We start from the raw sequence: 25,093 nt of genomic DNA, 5'->3' as shown, positions 1-25,093 counted from the left end.
ATTGTTTCAAAACATTCCCTTCTTCTGCACCAGGGTTGGTGGGAGCAGGTTCAGAACCGTGACGATGATGATGATGTCCACAGTGTGTTTGTCTCTGTGTGTGTGTGTACGTGTTCACTGTGAACAGTAGAGAGCACAGCACGGTCAGTCCTGTGTGTGTGTGTGCATGTGTGTGTGCATGTGTGTGTGTGTTAAAAGGCACTGTGAACAGTAGAGAGCACAGCACAGTCCCCTGTCTTTGCACTCCGTGTTTCTGATGTTTGTAAACAGATTAAAGATGTACTGTACGCCGATGGTCATTTGGGGTCAGTTCGGAGAAACAAATAAAAAAAATATGAACTTAAACCTGATCAAGAAATCTTTTACTTTGTTTCTTTTGAACTTTTGACATTTTCCACAATCAGATTATTATATCAGGATCTGACAGCAGAGATATATACCTGGGGCTGGAGGGGGATGCAAGTGTGTGTGTGTGTGGGGTGACACCAGACACCAGACACAAAGACCGTTTGGACTCCTAACTAGAGATATTTGGACTGGAGGACTGGTCCAGATAAAGAGCAGTCCAGCTGGTTCTGGAAGGCAGGGTGGGGCGTCGGGTCAGAGGTAAGGAGGGCGTGGTCACGCCCGGGTGCAGACGTGACAGCGGCTGGTTCGCTGGCGCTGCTGAGCGGCTGTCTTCAGGACACTGGGCTGGGGGGCGTGGCCCAGGCCCTGGGCACGGTCCACGCTGGTCAGCCAGAAGCTCAGCATGTTGGAGAAGTAGTGGCAGGAGCCACGAGCGCCCTGACACTCCACGAAGACCTGGGAACGGAAGTCCCTCAGACAGCTGCCTGAAGATGACAGAGCCTGACCGCCACCCCTGTTACCTAAACCTGTCTGTAGGGGGGAGGAGAGGGGGGACGGGGGGCCAGGGGAGAGGGAGGAAAGAGAGGAGAGTGAATACACACACACTAAAATACACACACCCCTTCCCACACACACACACCCTCACACACACACACCCACACCCTCGACACACACACACTCACACACCCACACAGCCTCACACACCCTCACAAACACACACTCACACAGCCTCACACACACACACCCACACCCTCACACACACACACCCACACCCTCACACACAGCCTCACACATACACACACACACACACTCACACACCCTCACCATGAGGAAGGAGTATCCAGACCAGAGACCCCTCCAGCCAGGGGGGCAGGAGGGGAGGGTGGGGTCCTGGCTGTGGACGGTTACCGCCGGCGACGCCGCATCACACACCACGCAGCGGCTGATGTGGGCGCGGATGTCGGGGCCGGAGAACGGCGTCATGGGAACGGACGCAGTGGTGGACAGCCAATAGGATTTGTCGTTGCGGCTGGCGTAGTGGCAGGAGGCGGAGTTACAATGGGAGACCGGCATGGTGGAGAAGACCCTTAGACAGGAGCCGGCCTGGCCTGGGGGGAGAGGGGGGAGGAGGAGGAGGGGGGGGAGAAAGGGTGAGGAGGAGACACAGTAGGACCAAGCACCACCTCCAGCCGAACCTTGCCAAAACAGAACTTTCCATCATCCCAGCCAAACCCTCCATCTCCCACAATCTCTCAATCACCCACGATCTCTCAATCACACTGGGATCTGCGACGGTGACCTCTCGGGGTGACCATGGATGACGAGCTCTCCCTCACAGCCCACATTGCTGCAGTCTCCCAGTTGTGTAGATTCACCCTCTACAACATCCGGAAGATCAGGAGATACCTGTCTGAGCATTCCACCCAGCTGCTAGTCCAAGCGCTTGTCCTCTCCAAGTTGGACTACTGCAACTCGCTGCTCGCTGGTCTCCCAGCATGTGCAACCCGCCCTCTCCAGAGGATTCAGAACGCAGCGGCCCGTCTGGTCTTCAACCTACCCAGACGCTCCCATGTCACCCCGCTCCTCATCCCCCTCCACTGGCTACCCATCACGGCCCGTATCAGATTCCAGACCCTGGTACTGACCTTCCGAGCGGTGAACGGGACTGGATCTGATGTTAGTTTAGTTTATTTCCTCCAGGAACACAATGACTCTTATTGAGGGTCTTGTTGCACTTGTTGGTTAGTTGTAACTGATTTAGCTACTTGTACTCGCTGAAAATTTATATTACTGTTGCTTGCTTTCCTACAGGTACACTTGCAATTTTGAAGTTCATGTTGTTTAATTGTAACTTGTTTAACTACATGCTCTTATGTTTCTTCCCATTGGCACTTATTTGCTTATCACAGTGTATGCTTCATGTTTTGGCTGCCCGCAATGTTTTTGAGGCTATCTTGTTGTTTATGATCATTAACCTATCACTTTTGTAAAGCTCTCTTTTGGAAGTCGCTTTGGATAAAAGCTAAATGAATAAATGTAAATGTAGGAGAAAATCCTGAAAATCTGTCCTGTATGCCAGCCCTGCCAGGCCCCGCCCCCCTCCATACCCAGGCCCCGCCCCCCCTCCATACCCAGGCCCCGCCCCCCCTCCATACCCAGGCCCTGCCCCCCCTCCATACCCAGGCCCCGCCCCCCCCCTCCATACCCAGGCCCCGCCCCCCCTCCATACCCAGGCCCTGCCCCCCCTCCATACCCAGGTCCTGGAGGTGGGTCTCCTTCTTGGCCTTCAGGTACAGCAGGCTGTAACCCTCCCACAGCAGGGGGCTGTCCTGGGGGCACACGGGCACCTCGGCTGCCTGGCTGTGGATCACCAGCAGGAACCCGGGCCTGGCCCCCTTAGACCCCCCCGGGGGGCCAGGGTCTCCCTGGGGGCCGGTGGGGCCTGGGGGTAAGAGAGAGGGAGGTAGAGAGAGGGGAAGAGAGAGAGAGAGGTAGAAAGGGAGGTAGAGAGAGGGGAAGAGAGAGGGAGAGAGGGAGAGAGAGAGAGAGAGAGAGAGAGAGAGAGAGAGAGAGAGAGAGAGAGAGAGAGGGGGGGAGAGTTGTTGATTGCTATTTCTAGGGTTTATTCTAGGGGGATGAGGGTTAGAATGACATTAAGTTTAAGGGATGTGCGTGTGTGTACCTTGCAGCCCGATGAAGCCTTGGTGACCGAGGTCTCCAGGGTCCCCCCGGACTCCAGGGTTCCCCCGGGGGCCTGGGAGACCAGGGGGGCCCAACTGTCCTGGAGGGCCCCTGGACCCCGCTGGACCCTTAGTGCCTGACGTGCCTGCACACACACACACACACACACCCACCCACACAAACATATATACACGCACAAACCCACCAAACACAAATATATATAAACGCACAAACAAGTGAAATACTCTACAAACACATTCAGTATGACAAATAGTATCTTCACATTCTCTCTCTTTCTCTCAGGCATCCCACCTTTGGGTCCAGCGTTGCCAGAGGGACCAAGGTTACCACGGACACCATCAGGACCCGGTGGGCCGGCAGAGCTGATGTTACAGGGGAGTTTAGCTGGTGGCCCCTGGGGGCCTGGGGGGGGGGGGGGAGACAGGCAGGAGTCAGAGAGATAGAGAGGTCAGAGGTCAGACAGATAGAGAGGTGTGAGAGGTCAGAGAGATAGAGAGGTCAGAGGTCAGAGAGATAGAGGTCAGAGAGATAGAGAGGTGTGAGAGGTCAGAGAGATAGAGGTCAGAGGTCAGAGAGATAGAGAGGTGTGAGAGGTCAGAGAGATAGAGGTCAGAGGTCAGAGAGATAGAGGTCAGAGAGATAGAGGTCAGAGAGATAGAGAGGTGTGAGAGGTCAGAGAGATAGAGAGGTCAGAGAGGTCAGAGAGATAGAGAGGTCAGAGAGATATAGAGGTGTGAGAGGTCAGAGAGATAGAGAGGTCAGAGGTCAGAGAGATATAGAGGTGTGAGAGGTCAGAGAGATAGAGAGGTCAGAGGTCAGAGAGATAGAGAGGTCAGAGGTCAGAGAGATAGAGGTCAGAGAGATATAGAGGTGTGAGAGGTCAGAGAGATAGAGAGGTCAGAGAGATAGAGAGGTCAGAGGTCAGAGAGATAGAGAGGTCAGAGAGATATAGAGTGTGAGAGGTCAGAGAGATAGAGGTCAGAGAGATATAGAGGTGTGAGAGGTCAGAGAGATAGAGGTCAGAGAGATATAGAGGTGTGAGAGGTCAGAGAGATAGAGAGGTCAGAGGTCATAGGTCACCTCGGTTTCCAGTCATGCCTTTGTCTCCTTTGGGCCCAGGTGGTCCAACATCGCCAAGGTGACCATGTGGTCCATCAGGGCCTCTGGCACCTGGTGGTCCCCTCTCGCCTGACACACACACACACACACACACACCTCCCTGGTTGGCAAAGAACACAGACCTGTTCTGTTGAGTTTTAAAACCCGGTTAGGGTTAGGGTCCTCGTACCTTTGGGCCCCGCTGGCCCAGGGTGCTCTGCTGTCCCACGGGGGCCGTGGGACCCTCTCTCGCCCTTCAGCCCAGGCTGGCCCGGGGCACCTGGGGGCCCAGGGGATCCTGGGATGGTCTGGCCGCTTCCTGGGGGGCCGGGGGGACCTGGGGGGCCTGGATATTGGCACACACACCATGGTATTACACACACAATGGATACTGTCACACACACACACACACATCACACTTTCATTCACACACACTATCCTGTAACACACACGTGATACACACACACACACACAGTCACCTGAAGGTCCGTCGTCCCCAGGCTCCCCCTGGTGGCCGTCAGGTCCTCTCCCCTGACCCTCACACCCTCCTCCAGGCACACCTGCAGGTCCTGGTCGCCCCGGGTCACCTGAAAGACACGCACACACTGTGTACCAGGGAAGCCAGGAGTGTGTGTGTGTGCGTGTGTGTCCAGGGGGCCTACCAGGGAAGCCAGGGGGCCCAGTGAGGCCCCGGTGTCCAGGGTACGAGGGACCTGGGGGCCCAGGGTATCCTCGTGCTCCTTTCTCCCCGTGGAAGCCCTCTGGTCCTGGGGGCCCAGACGTCTCCTGGCCTGGGGAGGAGGACAGAATCTGTGGTTGTGTGTAGCTGTAGTAGTGTGTGAGGTGTGTATCTGTAGTAGTGTGTGAGGTGTGTATGTGTGTATCTGTAGTAGTGTGTGAGGTGTCTATGTGTGTAGCTGTAGTAGTGTGTGAGGTGTGTATGTGTGTATCTGTAGTAGTGTGTGAGGTGTCTATGTGTGTAGCTGTAGTAGTGTGTGAGGTGTGTATGTGTGTAGCTGTAGTAGTGTGTGAGGTGTGTATGTGTGTTCTCTCACCTCGCGCCCCCTTCGCACCCTTGGGTCCCTGCAGTCCATCCAGCCCGTCCAGGCCGGGGGGGCCGGGCGGCCCTGAGAAGGAACACACACGAGACAAACACAGAGAGGGGGAGGAGGAGAGTATTGAAAATATTTTTTTAACCTTTCAAAACTTTTTGGGGGAAACGTTTCATTCACACACATCACAACACAAAAAAGTTTCTATACCGATACAAGAAAAATCTACTTAAGTACAGTAAGGAAGTATTTGTACTTGGTTACTTCCCATCTCTGGAGAGGAGAGAGAGAGGAGAGTGTTTGTGTGAAGGAGTGTGTACCTGAGGCTCCTGGGGGTCCGAGGCCCCCCCGAGGCCCCTCTCCTCCCCGGGTTCCTGGAGAGCCTGGAGACCCTGAACGTCCTGGGGGGCTTCTGGGACCATGGACGCCTGCAACCCCCACACACACACACACAGCATCAGATACACACATTCAACCCCCACACACACACACACAGCATCAGATACACATATTCAACCCCCACACACACACACAGCATCAGATACACATATTCAACCCCCACACACAGCATCAGATACACATATTCAACCCCCCCCCACACACACAGCATCAGATACACATTTTCAACCCCCACACACACACACACAGCATCAGATACACATATTCAACCCCCACACACACACACACAGCATCAGATACACATATTCAACCCCCCCACACACACACACAGCATCAGATACACATATTCAACCCCCACACACACACACAGCATCAGATACACATATTCAACCCCCACACACACACACACAGCATCAGATACACATATTCAACCCCCACACACACACACACACACAGCATCAGATACACATATTCAACCCCCACACACACACACACAGCATCAGATACACATATTCAACCCTCACACACACACACACAGCATCAGATACACATATTCAACCCCCACACACACACACACAGCATCAGATACACATATTCAACCCCCCCACACACACACACAGCATCAGATACACATATTCAACCCCCACACACACACGCACAGCATCAGATACACATATTCAACCCCCACACACACACACACACACACAGCATCAGATACACATATTCAACCCCCACACACACACACACACAGCATCAGATACACATATTCAACCCCCACACACACACACACAGCATCAGATACACATATTCAACCCCCACACACACACACACAGCATCAGATACACATATTCAACCCCCACACACACACACACACAGCATCAGATACACATATTCAACCCCCACACACACACACACAGCATCAGATACACATATTCAACCCCCACACACACACACACAGCATCAGATACACATATTCAACCCCCACACACACACAGCATCAGATACACATATTCAACCCCCACACACACACACACAGCATCAGATACACATATTCAACCCCCACACACAGCATCAGATACACATATTCAACCCCCACACACACACACACAGCATCAGATACACATATTCAACCCCCACACACACACACACAGCATCAGATACACATATTCAACCCCCCCACACACACACACAGCATCAGATACACATATTCAACCCCCACACACACAGCATCAGATACACATATTCAACCCCCACACACACACACACAGCATCAGATACACATATTCAACCCCCACACACACACACACAGCATCAGATACACATATTCAACCCCCACACACACACACACAGCATCAGATACACATATTCAACCCCCACACACACACACACAGCATCAGATACACATATTCAACCCCCACACACACACACACAGCATCAGATACACATATTCAACCCCCACACACACACAGCATCAGATACACATATTCAACCCCCACACACACACACACAGCATCAGATACACATATTCAACCCCCCCACACACACACACAGCATCAGATACACATATTCAACCCCCACACACACACACACAGCATTAGATACACATATTCAACCCCCACACACACACACACAGCATCAGATACACATATTCAACCCCCACACACACACACACACAGCATCAGATACACATATTCAACCCCCCCACACACACACACAGCATCAGATACACATATTCAACCCCCACACACACACAGCATCAGATACACATATTCAACCCCCACACACACACACAGCATCAGATACACATATTCAACCCCCACACACACACACACAGCATCAGATACACATATTCAACCCCCACACACACAGCATCAGATACACATATTCAACCCCCACACACACACACACACAGCATCAGATACACATATTCAACCCCCACACACACACAGCATCAGATACACATATTCAACCCCCACACACACACAGCATCAGATACACATATTCAACCCCCACACACACACACAGCATCAGATACACATATTCAACCCCCACACACACACACAGCATCAGATACACATATTCAACCCCCCCACACACACACACAGCATCAGATACACATATTCAACCCCCACACACACACACACAGCATCAGATACACATATTCAACCCTCACACACACACACAGCCTGAACTGTAAGGGGGAGGTCAGAATCAGAATCATTTTTTCAAGTTAGTTTACATTTACATTTACATTTAGTCATTTAGCAGACGCTCTTATCCAGAGCGACTTACAGTAAGTACAGGGACATTCCCCCGAGGCAAGTAGGGTGAAGTGCCTTGCCCAAGGACACAACGTCAGTTGGCATGACCGGGAATCGAACTAGCAACCTTCGGATTACTAGTCCGACTCCCTCACCGCTCAGCCACCTGACTCCCTGCATAGTAGTAGTTTGCACAAACAAGTAATTTATTATGTCAGGAAGGTGCCTACGGTAAACATGTAGTTTGAAATCTAAAATGTAAAAATCTAAAATGTAGAAAATGTGTGTACCTGCTCCCCCAAACAGGCCTGCTGCCCCTGGGCCCCCTCTGGGTCCAGGCTGTCCTGCAGGACCTGGACGTCCTGGGTCCCCTGGAGAACCCTGAGCAGCTAGGGAGAGGAGAAGGGAGAGGAGGGCAGGGGAGAGGAGAGAGGGCAGGGGAGAGGAGAGGGGGCAGGGGAGAGTAGAAGGGAGAGGAGAGAGGGCAGGGGAGAGGAGAAGGGAGAGGAGAGGGCAGGGGAGAGGAGAAGGGAGAGGAGAGAGGGCAGGGGAGAGGAGAAGGGAGAGGAGAGAGGGCAGGGGAGAGGAGAGAGGGCAGGGGAGAGGAGAAGGGAGAGGAGAGAGGGCAGGGGAGAGGAGAAGGGAGAGGAGAGAGGGCAGGGGGAGAGGAGAAGGGAGAGGAGAGAGGGCAGGGGGAGAGGAGAAGGGAGAGGAGAGAGGGCAGGGGAGAGAGGGCAGGGGAGAGGAGAAGGGAGAGGAGAGAGGGCAGGGGAGAGGAGAGAGGGCAGGGGAGAGGAGAAGGGAGAGGAGAGAGGGCAGGGGAGAGGAGAAGGGAGAGGAGAGGAGAAGGGAGAGGAGAGAGGGCAGGGGAGAGGAGAAGGGAGAGGAGAGAGGGCAGGGGGAGAGGAGAAGGGAGAGGAGAGAGGGCAGGGGGAGAGGAGAAGGGAGAGGAGAGAGGGCAGGGGAGAGGAGAGAGGGCAGGGGAGAGGAGAAGGGAGAGGAGAGAGGGCAGGGGAGAGGAGAGAGGGCAGGGGAGAGGAGAAGGGAGAGGAGAGAGGGCAGGGGAGAGGAGAAGGGAGAGGAGAGAGGGCAGGGGAGAGGAGAAGGGAGAGGAGAGAGGGCAGGGGAGGACTGGTGACTATCTCTTCAAGACTGAATGGGTGCTGTTACACTTGAACTGGTTGTGTAGGGGGGGGATGTCTGCTGGACTCACCCTCGCACTCTGGGAGAGGAGAGTCAGGGATCCACATGAAGAATAGGATATAAAAAACAACAGATACATTAATGTCTGTGTGTGTGTGTGTGAGAGTGTGTGTGTGTGAGTGTGTGTGTCACCTCTAGGTCCTGGGTCTCCAGCAGGTCCTCTGGGTCCTGGGGGGCCAGGTTGGCCCAGAGACTCCCCAGGGTCACCTGTGTAGGGGGGGAGGTTAGACTAAGACTACATCTCTCTCCCTCCCCTTCCCTCCATCTCTACTCACCCTTCACTCCGGGGTGGCCCGGTAACCCAGGGTCACCAGGAGGACCAATGAAACCAGGGTAGCCCTGCAGGGTTCAAAACACGCGTTGTTATGGTTACACTGTCTTGTGCTTGGTCGTACATGTGTCAATATATGAGGAGAGGAGGGAGAGAAAGAGAGGAGAAGAGGGAAGGAGGAGGAGGGGAAGGAGGACAGGAGAGGAGGGAAGGAGGAGGAGGGGAAGGAGGGCAGGAGAGGAGGAGGGGAAGGAGGGCAGGAGAAGAGGGAAGAGGAGGAGGGGAAGGAGTAGGAGGGGAAGGAGGGCAGGAGAGGAGGGAAGAGGAGGAGGGGAAGGAGGAGGAGGGGAAGGAGGGCAGGAGAGGAGAGAAGAGGAGGGGAAGGAGGAGGGGAAGGAGGGCAGGAGAGGAGAGAAGAGGAGGAGGGGAAGGAGGGCAGGAGAGGAGAGGAGAGAAGAGGAGGAGGGGAAGGAGGGCAGGAGAGGAGAGAAGAGGAGGAGGGGAAGGAGGAGGAGGGGAAGGAGGGCAGGAGAGGAGGAGGGGAAGGAGGGCAGGAGAGGAGAGAAGAGGAGGGGAAGGAGGAGGGGAAGGAGGGCAGGAGAGGAGAGAAGAGGAGGAGGGGAAGGAGGGCAGGAGAGGAGAGAAGAGGAGGAGGGGAAGGAGGAGGAGGGGAAGGAGGGCAGGAGAGGAGGAGGGGAAGGAGGGCAGGAGAGGAGAGAAGAGGAGGAGGGGAAGGAGGAGGAGGGGAAGGAGGGCAGGAGAGGAGAGAAGAGGAGGAGGGGAAGGAGGGCAGGAGAGGAGAGAAGAGGAGGAGGGGAAGGAGGGCAGGAGAGGAGGAGGGGAAGGAGGGCAGGAGAGGAGAGAAGAGGAGGAGGGGAAGGAGGAGGAGGGGAAGGAGGGCAGGAGAGGAGAGAAGAGGAGGAGGGGAAGGAGGAGGAGGGGAAGGAGGGCAGGAGAGGAGAGAAGAGGAGGAGGGGAAGGAGGGCAGGAGAGGAGAGAAGGAGGGGAAGGAGGTTCTACCAGAGAGGTACATAAGAGAGAGGCATACCGGGTCTCCTACAGGCCCTGGAAACCCCACCACCCCCTGGAAGCCCTTAGGTCCGGAGGGGCCAGGGGGGCCCCGGCTCCCTGATCTACCTGGGGGGCCCGAGGACCCTTTCTCCCCTATGGGCCCCTCAACATGATCCCTCCCCTTCAGTCCTGGGGGCCCCTGGACACCCTTGGGCCCTGTGGACATGTAAACAACAACAACAATGGATATGTTGATTCCAACTTTCCTGTGTGGAGGAGCTCAATGTTCAGGATGGAAGAGTGTATTCCTGTGTGTGTAAGTGGGTCTGTGTGTGTGTATATGTTTATAGTGTAGGAATGTGTGTCCCTCCTTCACCTCGGGGTCCAGGGAACCCGTTGAGCCCTGGGGGGCCGGGGGGCCCTATGCCTCCCTTGATGTAGTCCATGTTGCTGGGACGCTGACCTGGTGGCCCCGGGAGGCCCTTATGACCTGGGGGGGCGAGAGAGAGGAGCGAGAGGGGGAATTTAACATGAAACAATTATAATCATAAACAAAAAATGTTTTAAAAAGTGCTGTGATTGACAGGTGTGGAGTGTGAACTCTAGGAGGAGGAAGAGGAGGAAGAGGAGGAAGAGGAGGGAGGAGGACAGGTAGAACATAGCCTACCTTTGGAGCCCTGGAGGCCGGGACCCCCTGGGACACCATCAGGGCCCCTTTGGCCCTTCCTCCCTGGGAGGCCGGGGGGCCCAGGGAGGGCAGAGGCCCCCCCAGACCCAGGCCTACCCGGGGCCCCTCTCTCTCCTGGGGAGGGATGCCACATATGAAATAGATGTTTCCTTGTTTATCATTGTTAAGAATAAAAACACACACAGATAAATGCCTGCCCGGTTAACCTTTGAGTCCTGGAGAGCCAGGCACGCCGTGGTCTCCTTGTGGCCCAGGAAGGCCTGTGTCTCCTGGGGAGGAGAGGCCTGGGGCACCCCGGGCCCCTGGAGGCCCCCTAATAGCTCCAGAAACACCTGGGTCTCCCCTGATGCCTTTTGCTCCACTGGCACCTGACACCCACACCCACATGTAAATACACACACGCATTAACCCACACACACACAAATACACACACACACACATGCGTGTGCAGACCCCCCCCCCCCCCCCATACAAGCGTCTACAAAATGACATTGACAGAAACCACAGGTTGGTGTCCCGGTGCCCTATAAAACTTGCTCTGTTCCTGCCAGAACCCTCTGGAACCCTGCTGGTTCTCACCTGCTGGTCCTGTAAAACCAGATGGTCCAGGGGGGCCGGGGGAGCCAGGGCAGCCTGAATGGTCCTGGCCAGGGGGGCCAGGAGATCCAGGGTAACCTGGATCTCCTGGGTGTCCTTTGTGCCCCAGCCCCCCAGGCAGGCCAGGGAAACCTGTACGGAAACACATCATCAACAATAAATCAATATACAATCATCAATATACAAGACTAGACATAAAATGTTTAAGTTAATTTAAGTTTTGAATGTCTATCCGTCATGGAATATTTCTGGGATGTGTCCAGTTGTGGCGTCGTATCTGAGGAGTGTGAAGTGAAGCAGCTATGACGGACAGCAAGCAAGAGCATATCTGTTATTGACCACATCATGAAGGAGTCACATCTCATATGAGGGACATCCCTGAAACACTGTTAGACCTGCTACCGACCATCCCTGAAACACTGTTAGACCTGCGCACTTCTGATCCTTGATCTTCTGCTGCAGTTTTGCTCCATTTGCACATCATTTTGGGTGAAAGCATCAGCTGAGTGAATAGAAACGTAACTGTTGTGATGTGATCGTACCTGGAGCTCCAGGCAGGCCGGAGGGACCAGGGACTCCCTTCCTCCCGAGCGACCCACGAGGGCCCCCTGGTCCTGGGCGTCCCGGCCTGGCGTTGAGGGCTTCTCCTGGAGCTCCCTGGAGGCCGGGGGCCCCAGGGGGGCTGGGGAGGCCAGGGGGCCCGTCTAGAGAGATGCCCTTGGGGCCTGGTTCCCCTGGAGCCCCCTGATCCCCAGACTGTCCTGGGAGGAAACACACATACACCTGTGTGTGTATGTGCATGTGCATACGTGTGTGTGTTATCTAGGTGTGTGAGTGTATGTGCCTGTGTGTATGTTACTTCTGTCTTTGTGTGTTTACATTTACATTTACATTAAGTCATTTAGCAGACGCTCTTATCCAGAGCGACTTACAGTAAGTACAGGGACATTCGCCCCGAGGCAAGTAGGGTGAAGTGCCTTGCCCAAGGACACAACGTCATTTGGCACGGCCGGGAATCGAACTGGCAACCTTCAGATTACTAGCCCGATTCCCTAACCGCTCAGCAACCTGACCTGACCACCTGACCTGAATGTGTGTGTGTGATACCTGGTTGTGTGTGTTACCTGGGGGTCCGGTCTCCCAGCTCCCAGCATCATCTCCTCTCTTCCCTTTGATCCCAATCAACCCTTGGTTACCAGGGAAACCATGAATTCCTGGAGGGCCGGGACTACCTGAGCACAGCCAATCACAGGCAGAGCTGGTCAGGATTAACAGTTCACAGTGGGGGCTGATCTGACTAGGCTCACGCTAACTTGAACTCTTAAAGACCCACACCGAGTGTGGTGGAGTGAGATGTTCACCTGGGGATCCAGGCGGTCCTTTCCGGCCCGGGGTGCCAGGGCCTGAGGGGTGGCAGGGCAACACGTCCCCTAAAGGGAGACCCACACCGTTAGACCAAGAGGACGAGCCATCAGACCACACACACACACACACACACACACACACACACACACACACACAGACACTAACCTGGGAGTCCGGAGGTGCCAGGGGGGCCAGGGGGCCCTTGCCGGCCGCTGTCTCCAGGGGCTCCAGGGTACCCTCGGCCGCCTGGGGCCCCCCACCCTGAGGGGCCTGCCCTGCCTGGGGGCCCCCGGGGACCTGGGGAGCCTAGGACACCTTTAGCACCACGGGTACCTGCCACGCCTTCCCCCTGAAGGAGGGGGGGGCGGGGGCGGTTAGAGTCAATACTCATATCACACTTATATGATTCCATGTCTGTATCAGTTATGTACTACTTAAACTGTATGTCTATATATTTATACATACAGTGTACTGTATTTCTCTGTTAACTGTTGCAGGTATATGTATGTCCCCCACCCCTCTCTCTCTCTTTCTCTTTCTCTCCCTCTTTCTCTTTCTCTCCCTCTCTCTCTCTCTCTCCCTCTTTCTCTGGAAGAGTATAAATACACTGTAGATATCAGTGATGTCATTCATGACTATGACTGCATGCAGTATGTCCTACAGTCCCATCAGACTGAATCCCAGTTAGGAGTCCTGGTGATCCACTCACAGGCGGTCCTGGGTCTCCCTGCGGCCCAGGGGAGCCGTCCAGTCCTGGGCTCCCGGGTGAGCCTGTGGGGCCCCTGAAGCCTGCAGCTCCTGGATCTCCCTTCAGTCCTGCACGGACAGAGAGGAACTTCACTAACAACACACAACAATGACATGCCGACCAACACTGACAACATGTTATGTTAGTGTGGGCTTAGTCAGATCAATCCATTAATTAACATCATGTAATCAATCAATCAGTAATCAAGCAATCAGGCCTCAGGATCTCCACGGGTCCTGCCCATAGATATATATAAAGGCTAGATGTCTTACGGCGGAGTCTAGAGCGTCCGCAAATGGCTGCCATCTTGCTACAGTCAACTCGCTCACCCATAACATTGTGCTAACCATAACTTGCTCAATTTTCAACCGATTTTTAAACGGTTTGGTTTGTTATCAACGTCAGAGATGTCGCTATTTTTTTTTTTAAATAACATAATTATTCATAGGTATGCAGTGGCATAACGACATCTCTGACGTTGATAACAAACCAAACCGTTTAAAAATCGGTTGAAAATTGAGCAAGTTATGGTTATTTAAAAAGTACATGTAGCACCAACACAATGTTATGGGTGAGCGAGTTGACTGTAGCAAGATGGCCGCCATGTGCGTACGTTCTACTCCGTTGGCCGGCAACACGGACGAGACATCTAGCCTTTATATATATCTATGGTCCTGCCCACCTCTGATGTTGGTCCCGAAGGCCGTGCCCTTTTGACCTTTCACCCCCCTCAGACCAGGAAGTCCTGGGTTACCCTGGAGACCAGAGAGGTGCATGGGATTATTATATTGTATTGTATGACCTTATTTAGCCCACACTGGGGAAATTCACTAAATACAGATAATTCAGAAGTCGAAATATAAAATGTAAAAATAAAGGAATAACAAAGTCAGAAAGTCATAAAACTATGCAAAGAATATGTACATAAATATACAGCTACAAGTATGATAGAACATTAAGTAAACATAGTACAGTATGTATGGGATGTCAAACACAGCTCCGATGCTCACCTGACCTCCAGGTACAGTCAAGGTGTTCAGGTAGAGTCAAGGTGTTCAGGTAGAGTTACGGTGTTCAGGTAGAGTCAAGGTGTTCAGGTAGAGTCAAGGTGTTCAGGTAGAGTCAAGGTGTTCAGGTAGAGTTACGGTGTTCAGGTAGAGTCACGGTGTTCAGGTAGAGTCACGGTGTTCAGGTAGAGTCAAGGTGTTCAGGTAGAGTCAAGGTGTTCAGGTAGAGTTACGGTGTTCAGGTAGAGTCAAGGTGTTCAGGTAGAGTTACGGTGTTCAGGTACAGTCAAGGTGTTCAGGTAGAGTTACGGTGGTCAGGTAGAGTTAGGGTGAGTGCTCACCTGACCTCCAGGTAGGCCGGGGTCTCCGTTGGGGCCCAGCTCCCCTCTCAGACCGCTGGTCCCTGGGAGCCCATCGTACCCTGGGGGGCCCCGGACACCCTCTGGGCCTGGTGCCCCTTTCTGGCCCCCCACCAGGACACACTCACAGTCTCCTACTGGGCCTGCAGGACACACACAGACAAACAATAGCAAACAATATACTCAAGCAAATAATACCCCTGCCCCACTGACACACCCATACACACACACCTCTGACTCCCTTCATGCCAGCCTGTCCCGGGGGCCCAGGGGCTCCAGGTTCCCCCTGTGGTCCAGGATCTCCAGGAGCACAGATGGCGGCTGCAGGAGAAACACAGACACAAATCACGATGTTTTTCATGTTTTTCAAATAATTTTTTTAATTTTATTTTTAATATAGCGCCAGATCACAAAATAAATCATTTAAGGTTACCTTTCCTATAAAACAGGTCTATAGCTTGCTATTTTATTAAACAAACTAAATGGCCTTATGTTATTTATGTTATTTACATGACGGCATGTAATTTCTCTCTCTACATGCCCCCCCCCCAAGCTGTAAACCTAGGGGAAACACTGGACCAGAACCAAGAACAGGATCAGAAACAGGACCAGTCTCACCTCGACATCCTGAAGGCATGTCCATTCAGCATCCAGACAGGCACACAGAGATGATGTCACAGCAATGATGTACCAGGGAGGAGCATCCAGACAGGCGCACAGAGATGATGTCACAAGTCACAAGTGTAAATGGAGAACCATTAGAGCCAGTGGTGTGTGTGCACGGTATGTGTACATGGTGTGTGAGTGCTCTACCTGGGATGCCAGGAGGGCCTCGGAAGCCCTTGGCCCCATGGGCCCCAGTGGATCCTGGGGGCCCCTCGTTGGGTGTGTGGTCATAATACCTGCCAGGGTCCCCCTTGTAGCCCTTAGAGCCGGGGGTCCCAGCTCTGCCTGGCAGCCCTGGAGGACCTGGGGGCAGAGGTCAGCCAGCAGACTCAGCATGTGCAGTAACAGAGACAGAATATGGAAGTGGTGATGTAGGGTAAAGGCAGGGTCAGGGGTCGGGGTGAGGGTCAGGTGTAACTGGGAGGGTCCAGGAACAGGTGTACCTGGCAGGCTGCCCCCCGGTGGTCCTGGAGGTCCATGGAGGCCAGCGTCACCAGGCTCTCCTCTCTGTCCTGGAAGGCCCAGCTCCCCTTGCCCTCCCTTCACACCTGGAACAAACACACAACATGAGCACACACACCTGGGACACACACCAGACACACTCCCCAATACTTTCCCAAGAGCTACCCCCACCACCTCACCTCCTTCTCCTGTTGTATGGTTTTGGGAGATGTATAATGTTGGCCCCTGGGGGCCAGGTTCTCCTAGGTAACCCTGGGAGGGACAGGACAGCTTGGTGACTCCTACAGAAGCCCATGGTGTGTGTGCATGTTTCATGTCTGTGTGTGTTAGTGTGTGTGTGTGTGTGTGTGTGTGTGTGTTAGTGTGTGTTGACACCTTTGGTCCGGCGTTCCCTATGAGTCCAGAAAGTCCTTTTTCTCCAGGGTAACCCTTAGTGACAGGAGATCATTACTTTAGGGTACCCAGGAACATGAATAACCATGAAGTAAGAGGTGTGTGGGATATGCTGTGGTACCTGTGTTCCTGATGGACCTGGTTGTCCTGGAAACCCCAGAACACCCTGGAAAGAAACGGAACCAGTCAAGGACCGTAGAACACAGTAGGTCACAGTAGAAACGAGGACAACACAGTAGAACCCAGTAGAAACCAGGAGAACACAGAAGACTGCAGTAGAAAACAGTAGAACACAGTCAGTAGAACACAGTACCCTCAGGCCAGGGAAACCAGGAATCCCCTTCTCTCCCTTCACGCCTTCATAGGAGCCTCTGGTACCCTGTACACACACACGCGCACGCACAGAGAGACAGGTCAACAGAAGATTATACACACAGGTGGTCAACAGAAGAATAAATCCACACACACACACACAGTGTACTGTGCAACAACTCACATCTGGGCCTCCGGGTCCACACAGTCCTGGGCTCCCCCTGTCTCCCTGGAGACAGACAGGTCACACACAGACAGACAGGTCACACACAGAGAGACAGGTCACACACAGAGAGACAGGTCACACACAGACAGACAGGTCACACACAGACAGACAGGTCACACACAGACAGACAGGTCACACACAGAGAGACAGGTCACACACAGACAGACAGGTCACACACAGACAGACAGGTCACACACAGAGAGACAGGTCACACACACAGACAGACAGGTCACACACAGACAGACAGGTCACACACAGGCAGACAGGTCACACACAGACAGACAGGTCACACACACAGACAGATCACACACACAGGCAGGTCACACACACAGGCAGACAGGTCACACACACAGACAGACAGGTCACAAACAGACAGACAGGTCACACACACAGACAGGTCACACACACAGACAGACAGATCACACACACAGGCAGACAGGTCACACACACAGACAGACAGGTCACACACAGACAGACAGGTCACACACAGACAGACAGGTCACACACACACAGACAGGTCACACACACAGGCAGACAGGTCACACACAGACAGACAGGTCACACACACAGACAGACAGGTCACACACACAAGTTACACATTTTTTGAATGTGAATTTGAGAAAAAGTTATTAAAATAAGCGTGGATTTCATGCTATTATCAGAGATTAGCAGTTTGTTTGAATTTTGTTAAAAACCTTATTGAAAAAATAAAGAGTGTGGAAGTAGGCCAGACATGATTAGAATAATCTGGTTTCAATTTGAGATTTTCTGACACAATATTGAAAAAGACAGACAGGTCTACTGTGAGGCTCTACAGGAGCAGTAAGGTCTATAGTAAGGGCAGCTTCGTACCTTAAAGCCCTTCAGGTAGAAGATGTCTGGAGACTGAACTAACTCATCTGGACCAGGGGGCCCTGGAGAGCCAGGGTCACCCTGGAGAAGAAGGAGGAGAGGAGAGGAGAGGAGGGGGAGAGGAGGAGGAGAGGAGGAGAGTCGAAAAGAGAGGAGAGCAGAAATATGAGAGCAGAGAAGATGAGAGAAAAGAGACAAGAAGAGAGATTATAACCCCACATCATGCATGGCAGTGTTCAGTCCTGAGAACACAGTAATACTGTAACTGAACTTGATGAAACCCATGATTCAGACTGAGGATATCAGAACAGACTCACCTCGTCACCTTTCAGACCAGCCAGTGACCTGCCCCGGTCTCCCTGCAACAACAGTGTGTGTGAGTGTGTGTTTGTGTGTGTGTGTGTGTGTGTGAGTGTGTGTGTGTTTGTGTGTGAGTGTGTGTGAGTGTGTGTGTGTGTGTGCTTATAGACTCACAGATGGGCCTCTGTACCCTGTGGGACCGTCATCACCCTGATGAAGAAAAAGGTTGGTTATTTATCACTGTGAATATTATCTCTATCTCTAGTTTACTCTCTCTTTTTGTCTCTACCTCAATTCACCTTCAGGTGAATTATCCGACCACGTCACGCTGACATAACGCAGGTTCTACTGCATGTGGGCTGACATCACGCAGGTTCTACTGCAGGTGGGCTGACATAACGCAGGTTCTACTGCATGTGGGCTGACATAACGCAGGTTCTACTGCAGGTGGGCTGACATAACGCAGGTTCTACTGCAGGTGGGCTGACATAACGCAGGTTCTACTGCATGTGGGCTGACATAACGCAGGTTCTACTGCGCCTGTGGGCTGACATCACGCAGGTTCTACTGCATGTGGGCTGACATAACGCAGGTTCTACTGCATGTGGGCTGACATCACGCAGGTTCTACTGCAGGTGGGCTGACATAACGCAGGTTCTACTGCATGTGGGCTGACATAACGCAGGTTCTACTGCAGGTGGGCTGACATAACGCAGGTTCTACTGCAGGTGGGCTGACATAACGCAGGTTCTACTGCATGTGGGCTGACATAACGCAGGTTCTACTGCGCCTGTGGGCTGACATCACGCAGGTTCTACTGCATGTGGGCTGACATAACGCAGGTTCTACTGCATGTGGGCTGACATAACGCAGGTTCTACTGCACCTGTGGGCTGACATCACGCAGGTTCTACTGCATGTGGGCTGACATAACGCAGGTTCTACTGCAGCTGTGGGCTGACATCACGCAGGTTCTACTGCATGTGGGCTGACATAACGCAGGTTCTACTGCGCATGTGGGCTGACATCACGCAGGTTCTACTGCGCATGTGGGCTGACATCACGCAGGTTCTACTGCGCCTGTGGGTTGCGAAAGACCGTGACCGTCTGAAGGAGTCGTGTTGTGCAATCATGTCAGAATCAAAAATATGTTAATATAGCTAGGTCTTAACAAGAACCTAATTAAAAATACCCTTAAAAATTACCTATAATAAATATTCATATCAGGTAAGTTTGGCTAAACCTATGTACATCACGCGGTTTAGCTAACTAGCAACAACAAAATAACGTTAAATTATGTATTTATTGAGTTGTACGCAAATCAAACTAACAATAGTTACAAGTTTACAAGTTGAAGAATAACTACGTCCAAGTATGAGTCAAACTAGCTTAGCTAACTTACCTTGGTTCAGTTCAGCTTGTCTTGCTAGTAGTAGGCTAACGAAATGGCGAACTCAGACAAATATTATGTAACACACGTAGCATTGTCGGATCAACAGAATTAACTTTACTTTTACAGGAAAGGTATCAATGGACTAAAATAGGGAAATTGGTCATGTGTTATGTCTGAAACATGTTATTAACTGGCCAAGCAACTATAAAAGAATATGTCAAAATGTTATTAACTGCACCGACATGGAGGACAGGGAAGGTCTGAAATGACATCACGCCACCGCTACATGTTGTGTTACTTCCTTGTCGTCCAACATTAGCTAGCATAGACCTACTTGTTATTCCAAATTCCCCTTGCAGTGTTGCATTAGGGCTCTTGGACAACAGAAGTAGAAGTAGTTAAATTGCCAAATTATCATGCACATTATGTAGTTTAAAACTAAACTCTAACTACAAAGAGTAACGTTGGCTGCATCGGATTAGTTCACAAGCAGTCCTATAAGGCACACTCATGTTCAGCTACTGCTCTCCCCCCCCCCCCCCCCCCCCACTCACGTCCAGCCCCGCTGGTCCAGGTGGTCCCCTATGGCCCTTGACCCCCAGGCGCCCAGGTGGACCCTGCAGGTGAAGCAACAGAGCACAGATGATCCTCACCAGGGGAGAGTAGTGGATCACAGATCCAGAAGGTGAGAGCAGATCTCGGTGTGTCAGATCTAAGAACTGGCCCGCATATGTCTTTAGTGCGATAAGGATCACTGCATTGACTGAGGTATGTGTATGTGTAAGGTGTGATGATGAAGAGAATGATGATGATGATTATGATGTCGTCTTACAGGTCCACCAGGATCACCAGCAGGCCCAGGGTCACTCTGCCAGACACAAAATAGCTTCATGTACACACACCTACACAAACTCACCAACACACACTCACACATACACACACTCACACATACACTTACAAGCAGACTGACTGCAGACCTGTAGATAGGCTCTCCCTTACTTCCTTTCCGACCAGGTGGTCCCTGAACAGGAAGTGACACATTAAGCAAACCGGAAGTAACAAAAGGTGGTAGCTGGTTAATGGTCGGAGGTGGAAGGTGGGGGTTCCTCTCACCGGTGGCCCAGGGAAGCCCTCTGGTCCGGGGGGGGCGATGCGTCCGGGCCCCCCTGGTCTTCCTGGAGCCCCAGAGCAGCCATCCAGCCCTGGGGGGCCGGGGGGCCCTGCCACCCCAGGGTGGCCCTGGAACACACACACTCACACATGAACACACACACTCACACATGAACACACACACTCACACATGAACACACGCACTCACACATGAACACACACACTCACACATAAACACATGAACACACATGTACGCATGCATGTTAAGTTGTGTGTAATCCTTAGGATGTGTCGTTTTTACATGTGACCACTAGAGGAGTCTCTACAGCAGGGGTCTGATTCAAGCCCAGTGAGAACAAACTTGGTTTCTGTGTCGAATGAAGCTAGTGTGCTAGATGTTGGAGGTGAAGATGTTGGAGGTGAAGATGTTGGAGGTGAGTGCTGCTGGGAACTTACATCCACACCATGAACACCATCAAACCCAGGAGGTCCAGTCTCACCCTGAAACACATTGTTCAGTCCACAGTGATCTCTGGCTCACCCTCTCTCTCCAATTCATTCTCGCTCTCTCTCCACCCCCCTCCCTCTCTATCCCAGGCCTCCATTTCCTGAAGTGTACGCTACCCACCTTGTCCCCCTTCTCTCCCTCCGGCCCCGTGGGGCCCCCGGCCCCCCTCTTCCCCTTCTCCCCCTGCTGTCCTGAGGGGCCGCTATCCCCAGTGGGTCCTCGGGACCCCCGGGGCCCCAGCTGTCCCATTGCGCCCTGCAGAGAAGCAGACAATCAGCTGACAGCACCATGTCCAACCATCTCCATCCAGGGTCGAAGGTCACAATCAGAACCATAATAAGTTCATTTATCCAACACAAAGTACAGGGGAGATTTGAACCTGTGACCTCTTGATCTGCATTTAAAAGTTAAAGATCGTACCCTGACGCCCTTGGCAGGAAGACAGTTGCACACGGAGCAGTCCAGGCCCTCACACTCACCCTCACGCCTGCCCTGGAACACACACACATCAGCTGCCTGCAGTCAGGGCCGGATTAACCATTAGGGCTACTGGGCACTTGCCCAGGGGCACATGACATCTAAGGGGCCCTGGACAACGTCAACTAAAATGTTACATCACGTTATGAACGCAGTCCTAACTTTCCTTAATGTGAGTACTTTATCACAACTCGTTCGATCAAAATGTTATGTTAAAATCACGTCAAAAACAGTGTTTGTGTAGCCAGTGCCGCCGCTCCCATAACGCGCACTACGCGCTGTGCGTAGGGCACCAACTCCTGAGGGGGCACCAAAAAATAGCCAACTGAAAAATCATCATAGTTATAATACTTATAATACCGATATTATTTTAGTATAGAAATATTAGATAAGTATATTACAAAACATGCAGAACAAGAGATGTAGCCTATTTAAATGCTCACAAAAAGTTACGATGGTGCCCCCCCCCCAACACAAAACAAATCGGCTACACACTCAACTTCCCAAGCTCGCTGTGGGTGCCTCAGTGGGCTGACGAACTTTGACAGTAGGCTAGGTCAACCTTTCTAAAATGGGCTTAAAACGATAACAGGAGTCAGGAAAAGGAAGAAAGAAAGAGACTGCGAGATGGTGCCCGTGCATCACTTTCAGGTAAGTCCATGTTTAATCATTGTTAAATACGGGAAATGTGCTGCTAATTTAATGGTTAGCCTATGCATACACCTCAAACTTGCTGACATTATTGCTAATGTAATAGCACACTCAAATATGTTAACTTAGTTAGGTGCAAGCTAACTAGCATCACATCAAACACGGGGGGGGGGGTGTCTCATGTACAGTGTGTCTCATGTACACAGTGTGTCTCACAGTGTCTCATGTACACAGTGTGTCTCATGTACAGTGTGTCTCACAGTGTGTCTCATGTACACTGTGTCTCACAGTGTGTCTCACGTACAGTGTGTCTCACGTACAGTGTGTCTCATGTACACAGTGTGTCTCACAGTGTCTCATGTACACACTGTGTCTCATGTACACAGTGTGTCTCATGTACAGTGTGTCTCATGTACAGTGTGTCTCATGTACACAGTGTGTCTCACAGTGTCTCATGTACACACTGTGTCTCATGTACAGTGTGTCTCATGTACACAGTGTGTCTCACAGTGTCTCATGTACACAGTGTGTCTCATGTACAGTGTGTCTCACAGTGTGTCTCACAGTGTGTCTCATGTACAGTGTGTCTCATGTACAGTGTGTCTCATGTACACAGTGTGTTTCATGTACAGTGTGTCTCACAGTGTGTCTCACAGTGTGTCTCATGTACACAGTGTGTTTCATGTACAGTGTGTCTCACAGTGTGTCTCACAGTGTGTCTCACAGTGTGTCTCATGTACAGTGTGTCTCACAGTGTGTCTCACAGTGTGTGGAGGAGGAAGCTCACGGCTTATCAGTGTGTCTTCTCTCTCAGACTTGTTGAACAAACACTGGTCAACATATTCCTGCTGTCTGGTAAATATTTGGATGCTTGTGTAAGGAGGAGAACCCTAAGAGCACAGCTGCTCAGATGAAACTTTTATATGACTTGGACCCATTTGTACTCTTAATAGTTTTACAGTGTGAACACTATCATGAAACTTTCCTGGGATATTTTCTTTCAGTTAATGAAACATGGGACCAAGCATTTACATTATATATATATATATATATATATATTACCAGAATCTGTGTTTGTCTCGTGTCTCAGAGCACAGAGCTGTTCCTGGACCAGGTGTGTAAATCAGGTTAAACATACTGGCCCTAGAACTGTAACCATGGCACCAGGACTGTAACCATGGCACCAGGACTGGCCCTAGAACTGTAACCCTGGCACCAGGACTAACCATGGCACCAGGACTGGCCCTAGAACTGTAACCATGGCACCAGGACTGTGAGTGTGAGAACACTACTTACTCCATGACCCCCAGGCCCCCAGAGCACCAGCAGCCACCTGCGGGAACACAACACACACTCAGGATGTTCTGCTGTTAACACACACACACATGGAATATGTGTCTGCAGCTTGACTCTGACAGTAGAGTAAGTGTCTGTGTAAACTATAGACTGTGTCGCCAGACCAGTCCTGGATATACACTGCGGAGGGGGGCGGAGGGGCAGGGGTGAGATCCTGGGGGGTTGACCACAGATTTACATTACTTGTAGTCATTTAGCAGACGCTCTTATCCAGAGCGACTTACAGTAAGTACAGGGACATTCCCCCGAGGCAAGTAGGGTGAAGTGCCTTGCCCAAGGACACAACGTCATTTGGCACAGCCAGGAATCGAACTGGCAACCTTCAGATTACTAGCCCGATTCCCTAACCGCTCAGCCACCTGACTCCCTGACAGATGAGCTGGTCTGGCTAAACATGTTTAAAATATTTGTTTCACACACGATCCGTGTTTTAGGACAGCACTCACCAGAGAGACAGAGTGAGGCGTGTCATTGGTGCTCTGCTTTGATGTTGCCACCTGTGGTCAGCCATGGTCACTGCAGGCAGCTCTCAGTACTGCAGGACACAAACCTGTGATCAAGCAAACCCACCACCAGACTAGTCTTCATTAACCTGGGATAGGATGAACACACAGTCCTTGTATATTTGAGGAATAACATGCAGCACTTAAACTGTCTACTTAGTATAGTTCATTTGGTTGTAGCAAGTATTTTTTTATGATAACTTTTTAAGAACTTATTTTATCTAAATAATTAAAGTATTTTAAAACAAGCCTCGTAGTATGAGACATGTAACAGAAGTGATGCGGCTCAATCAGTCCACGGTTCCCTTTACATTTACACACCGCTACAAACCTAAGACACACTATTTGCCTTGATCAAAAATAATTATAAATATTTGTCATTATTATAAACATTATTAGATATTAGAGGCTATACCATCTTCATATTAACAGTGCTGCAGGCCTATAAGTAGGCTTATATCTGAAGTTATAAATGTTTACGCCAAATACAAACCATTTGATTTAGTCTAATTTGCTCGGCTAAATTATGTACCGGACATGTCTTCCATACATTAAGTCCATTGTTGTGCCCTGAAAGTAAACTACACCTGCGTTCAGACCACACATGATTTTAATATATCTTACCTATTAAACAGGTCTTATGCGGTCTAACAGCGGCTCCGTCTGCGCTCTCTGTCCCCGCGGCTCGTGTCCTCCGCCACACTTTACCGAATTGTGTCGTAGAAGCCACCGCTCACGCAAGTCCTTATTGTCATAGCGTGGGACTGTACCTGCG

The 25,093-nt window shown here is 51.7% G+C and overlaps 2 protein-coding genes across 2 annotated transcripts; both read right to left on the bottom strand.

Annotated features, from left to right (window-relative positions):
• Nucleotides 1-621: 621 nt before the first annotated feature.
• LOC136958751 (collagen alpha-4(IV) chain-like) lies at nucleotides 622-3,288 on the bottom strand. The gene is made up of 5 exons (XM_067252848.1): nucleotides 3,285-3,288; nucleotides 3,050-3,175; nucleotides 2,603-2,791; nucleotides 1,174-1,457; nucleotides 622-879 (listed from the first exon to the last, which is right to left on the bottom strand). Exons 1-5 carry the CDS (start codon nucleotides 3,286-3,288, stop codon nucleotides 622-624), a joined length of 861 nt encoding a protein of 286 aa, XP_067108949.1.
• Nucleotides 3,289-4,183: 895 nt separating this feature from the next.
• LOC136958750 (collagen alpha-4(IV) chain-like) lies at nucleotides 4,184-21,580 on the bottom strand (the record flags this gene model as incomplete). The annotated part of the gene is made up of 32 exons (XM_067252846.1): nucleotides 21,452-21,580; nucleotides 21,125-21,324; nucleotides 20,827-20,952; nucleotides 20,546-20,581; nucleotides 20,268-20,361; nucleotides 18,022-18,102; nucleotides 16,945-17,010; nucleotides 16,418-16,490; nucleotides 16,220-16,324; nucleotides 15,924-16,079; nucleotides 15,342-15,431; nucleotides 15,093-15,253; nucleotides 14,427-14,499; nucleotides 13,706-13,812; nucleotides 13,162-13,345; nucleotides 12,993-13,061; nucleotides 12,756-12,863; nucleotides 12,174-12,392; nucleotides 11,614-11,763; nucleotides 11,241-11,402; nucleotides 11,014-11,148; nucleotides 10,723-10,836; nucleotides 10,384-10,562; nucleotides 9,197-9,271; nucleotides 9,075-9,083; nucleotides 8,152-8,250; nucleotides 5,522-5,629; nucleotides 5,205-5,276; nucleotides 4,812-4,940; nucleotides 4,619-4,736; nucleotides 4,340-4,495; nucleotides 4,184-4,239 (listed from the first exon to the last, which is right to left on the bottom strand). Coding segments are annotated over exons 1-32 (3,639 nt in total), but the record flags the coding sequence as incomplete, so codon positions are not given.
• Between the last annotated feature and the right edge of the window lie 3,513 nt (nucleotides 21,581-25,093).

The sequence above is a fragment of the Osmerus mordax genome, chromosome 16 (assembly GCF_038355195.1).
Source record: "Osmerus mordax isolate fOsmMor3 chromosome 16, fOsmMor3.pri, whole genome shotgun sequence".
NCBI classification, from domain to species: Eukaryota; Metazoa; Chordata; class Actinopteri; order Osmeriformes; family Osmeridae; genus Osmerus; species Osmerus mordax.
Note: the sequence above shows the minus strand (reverse complement) of the source record. Positions and strands in the feature narration are given on the sequence as shown.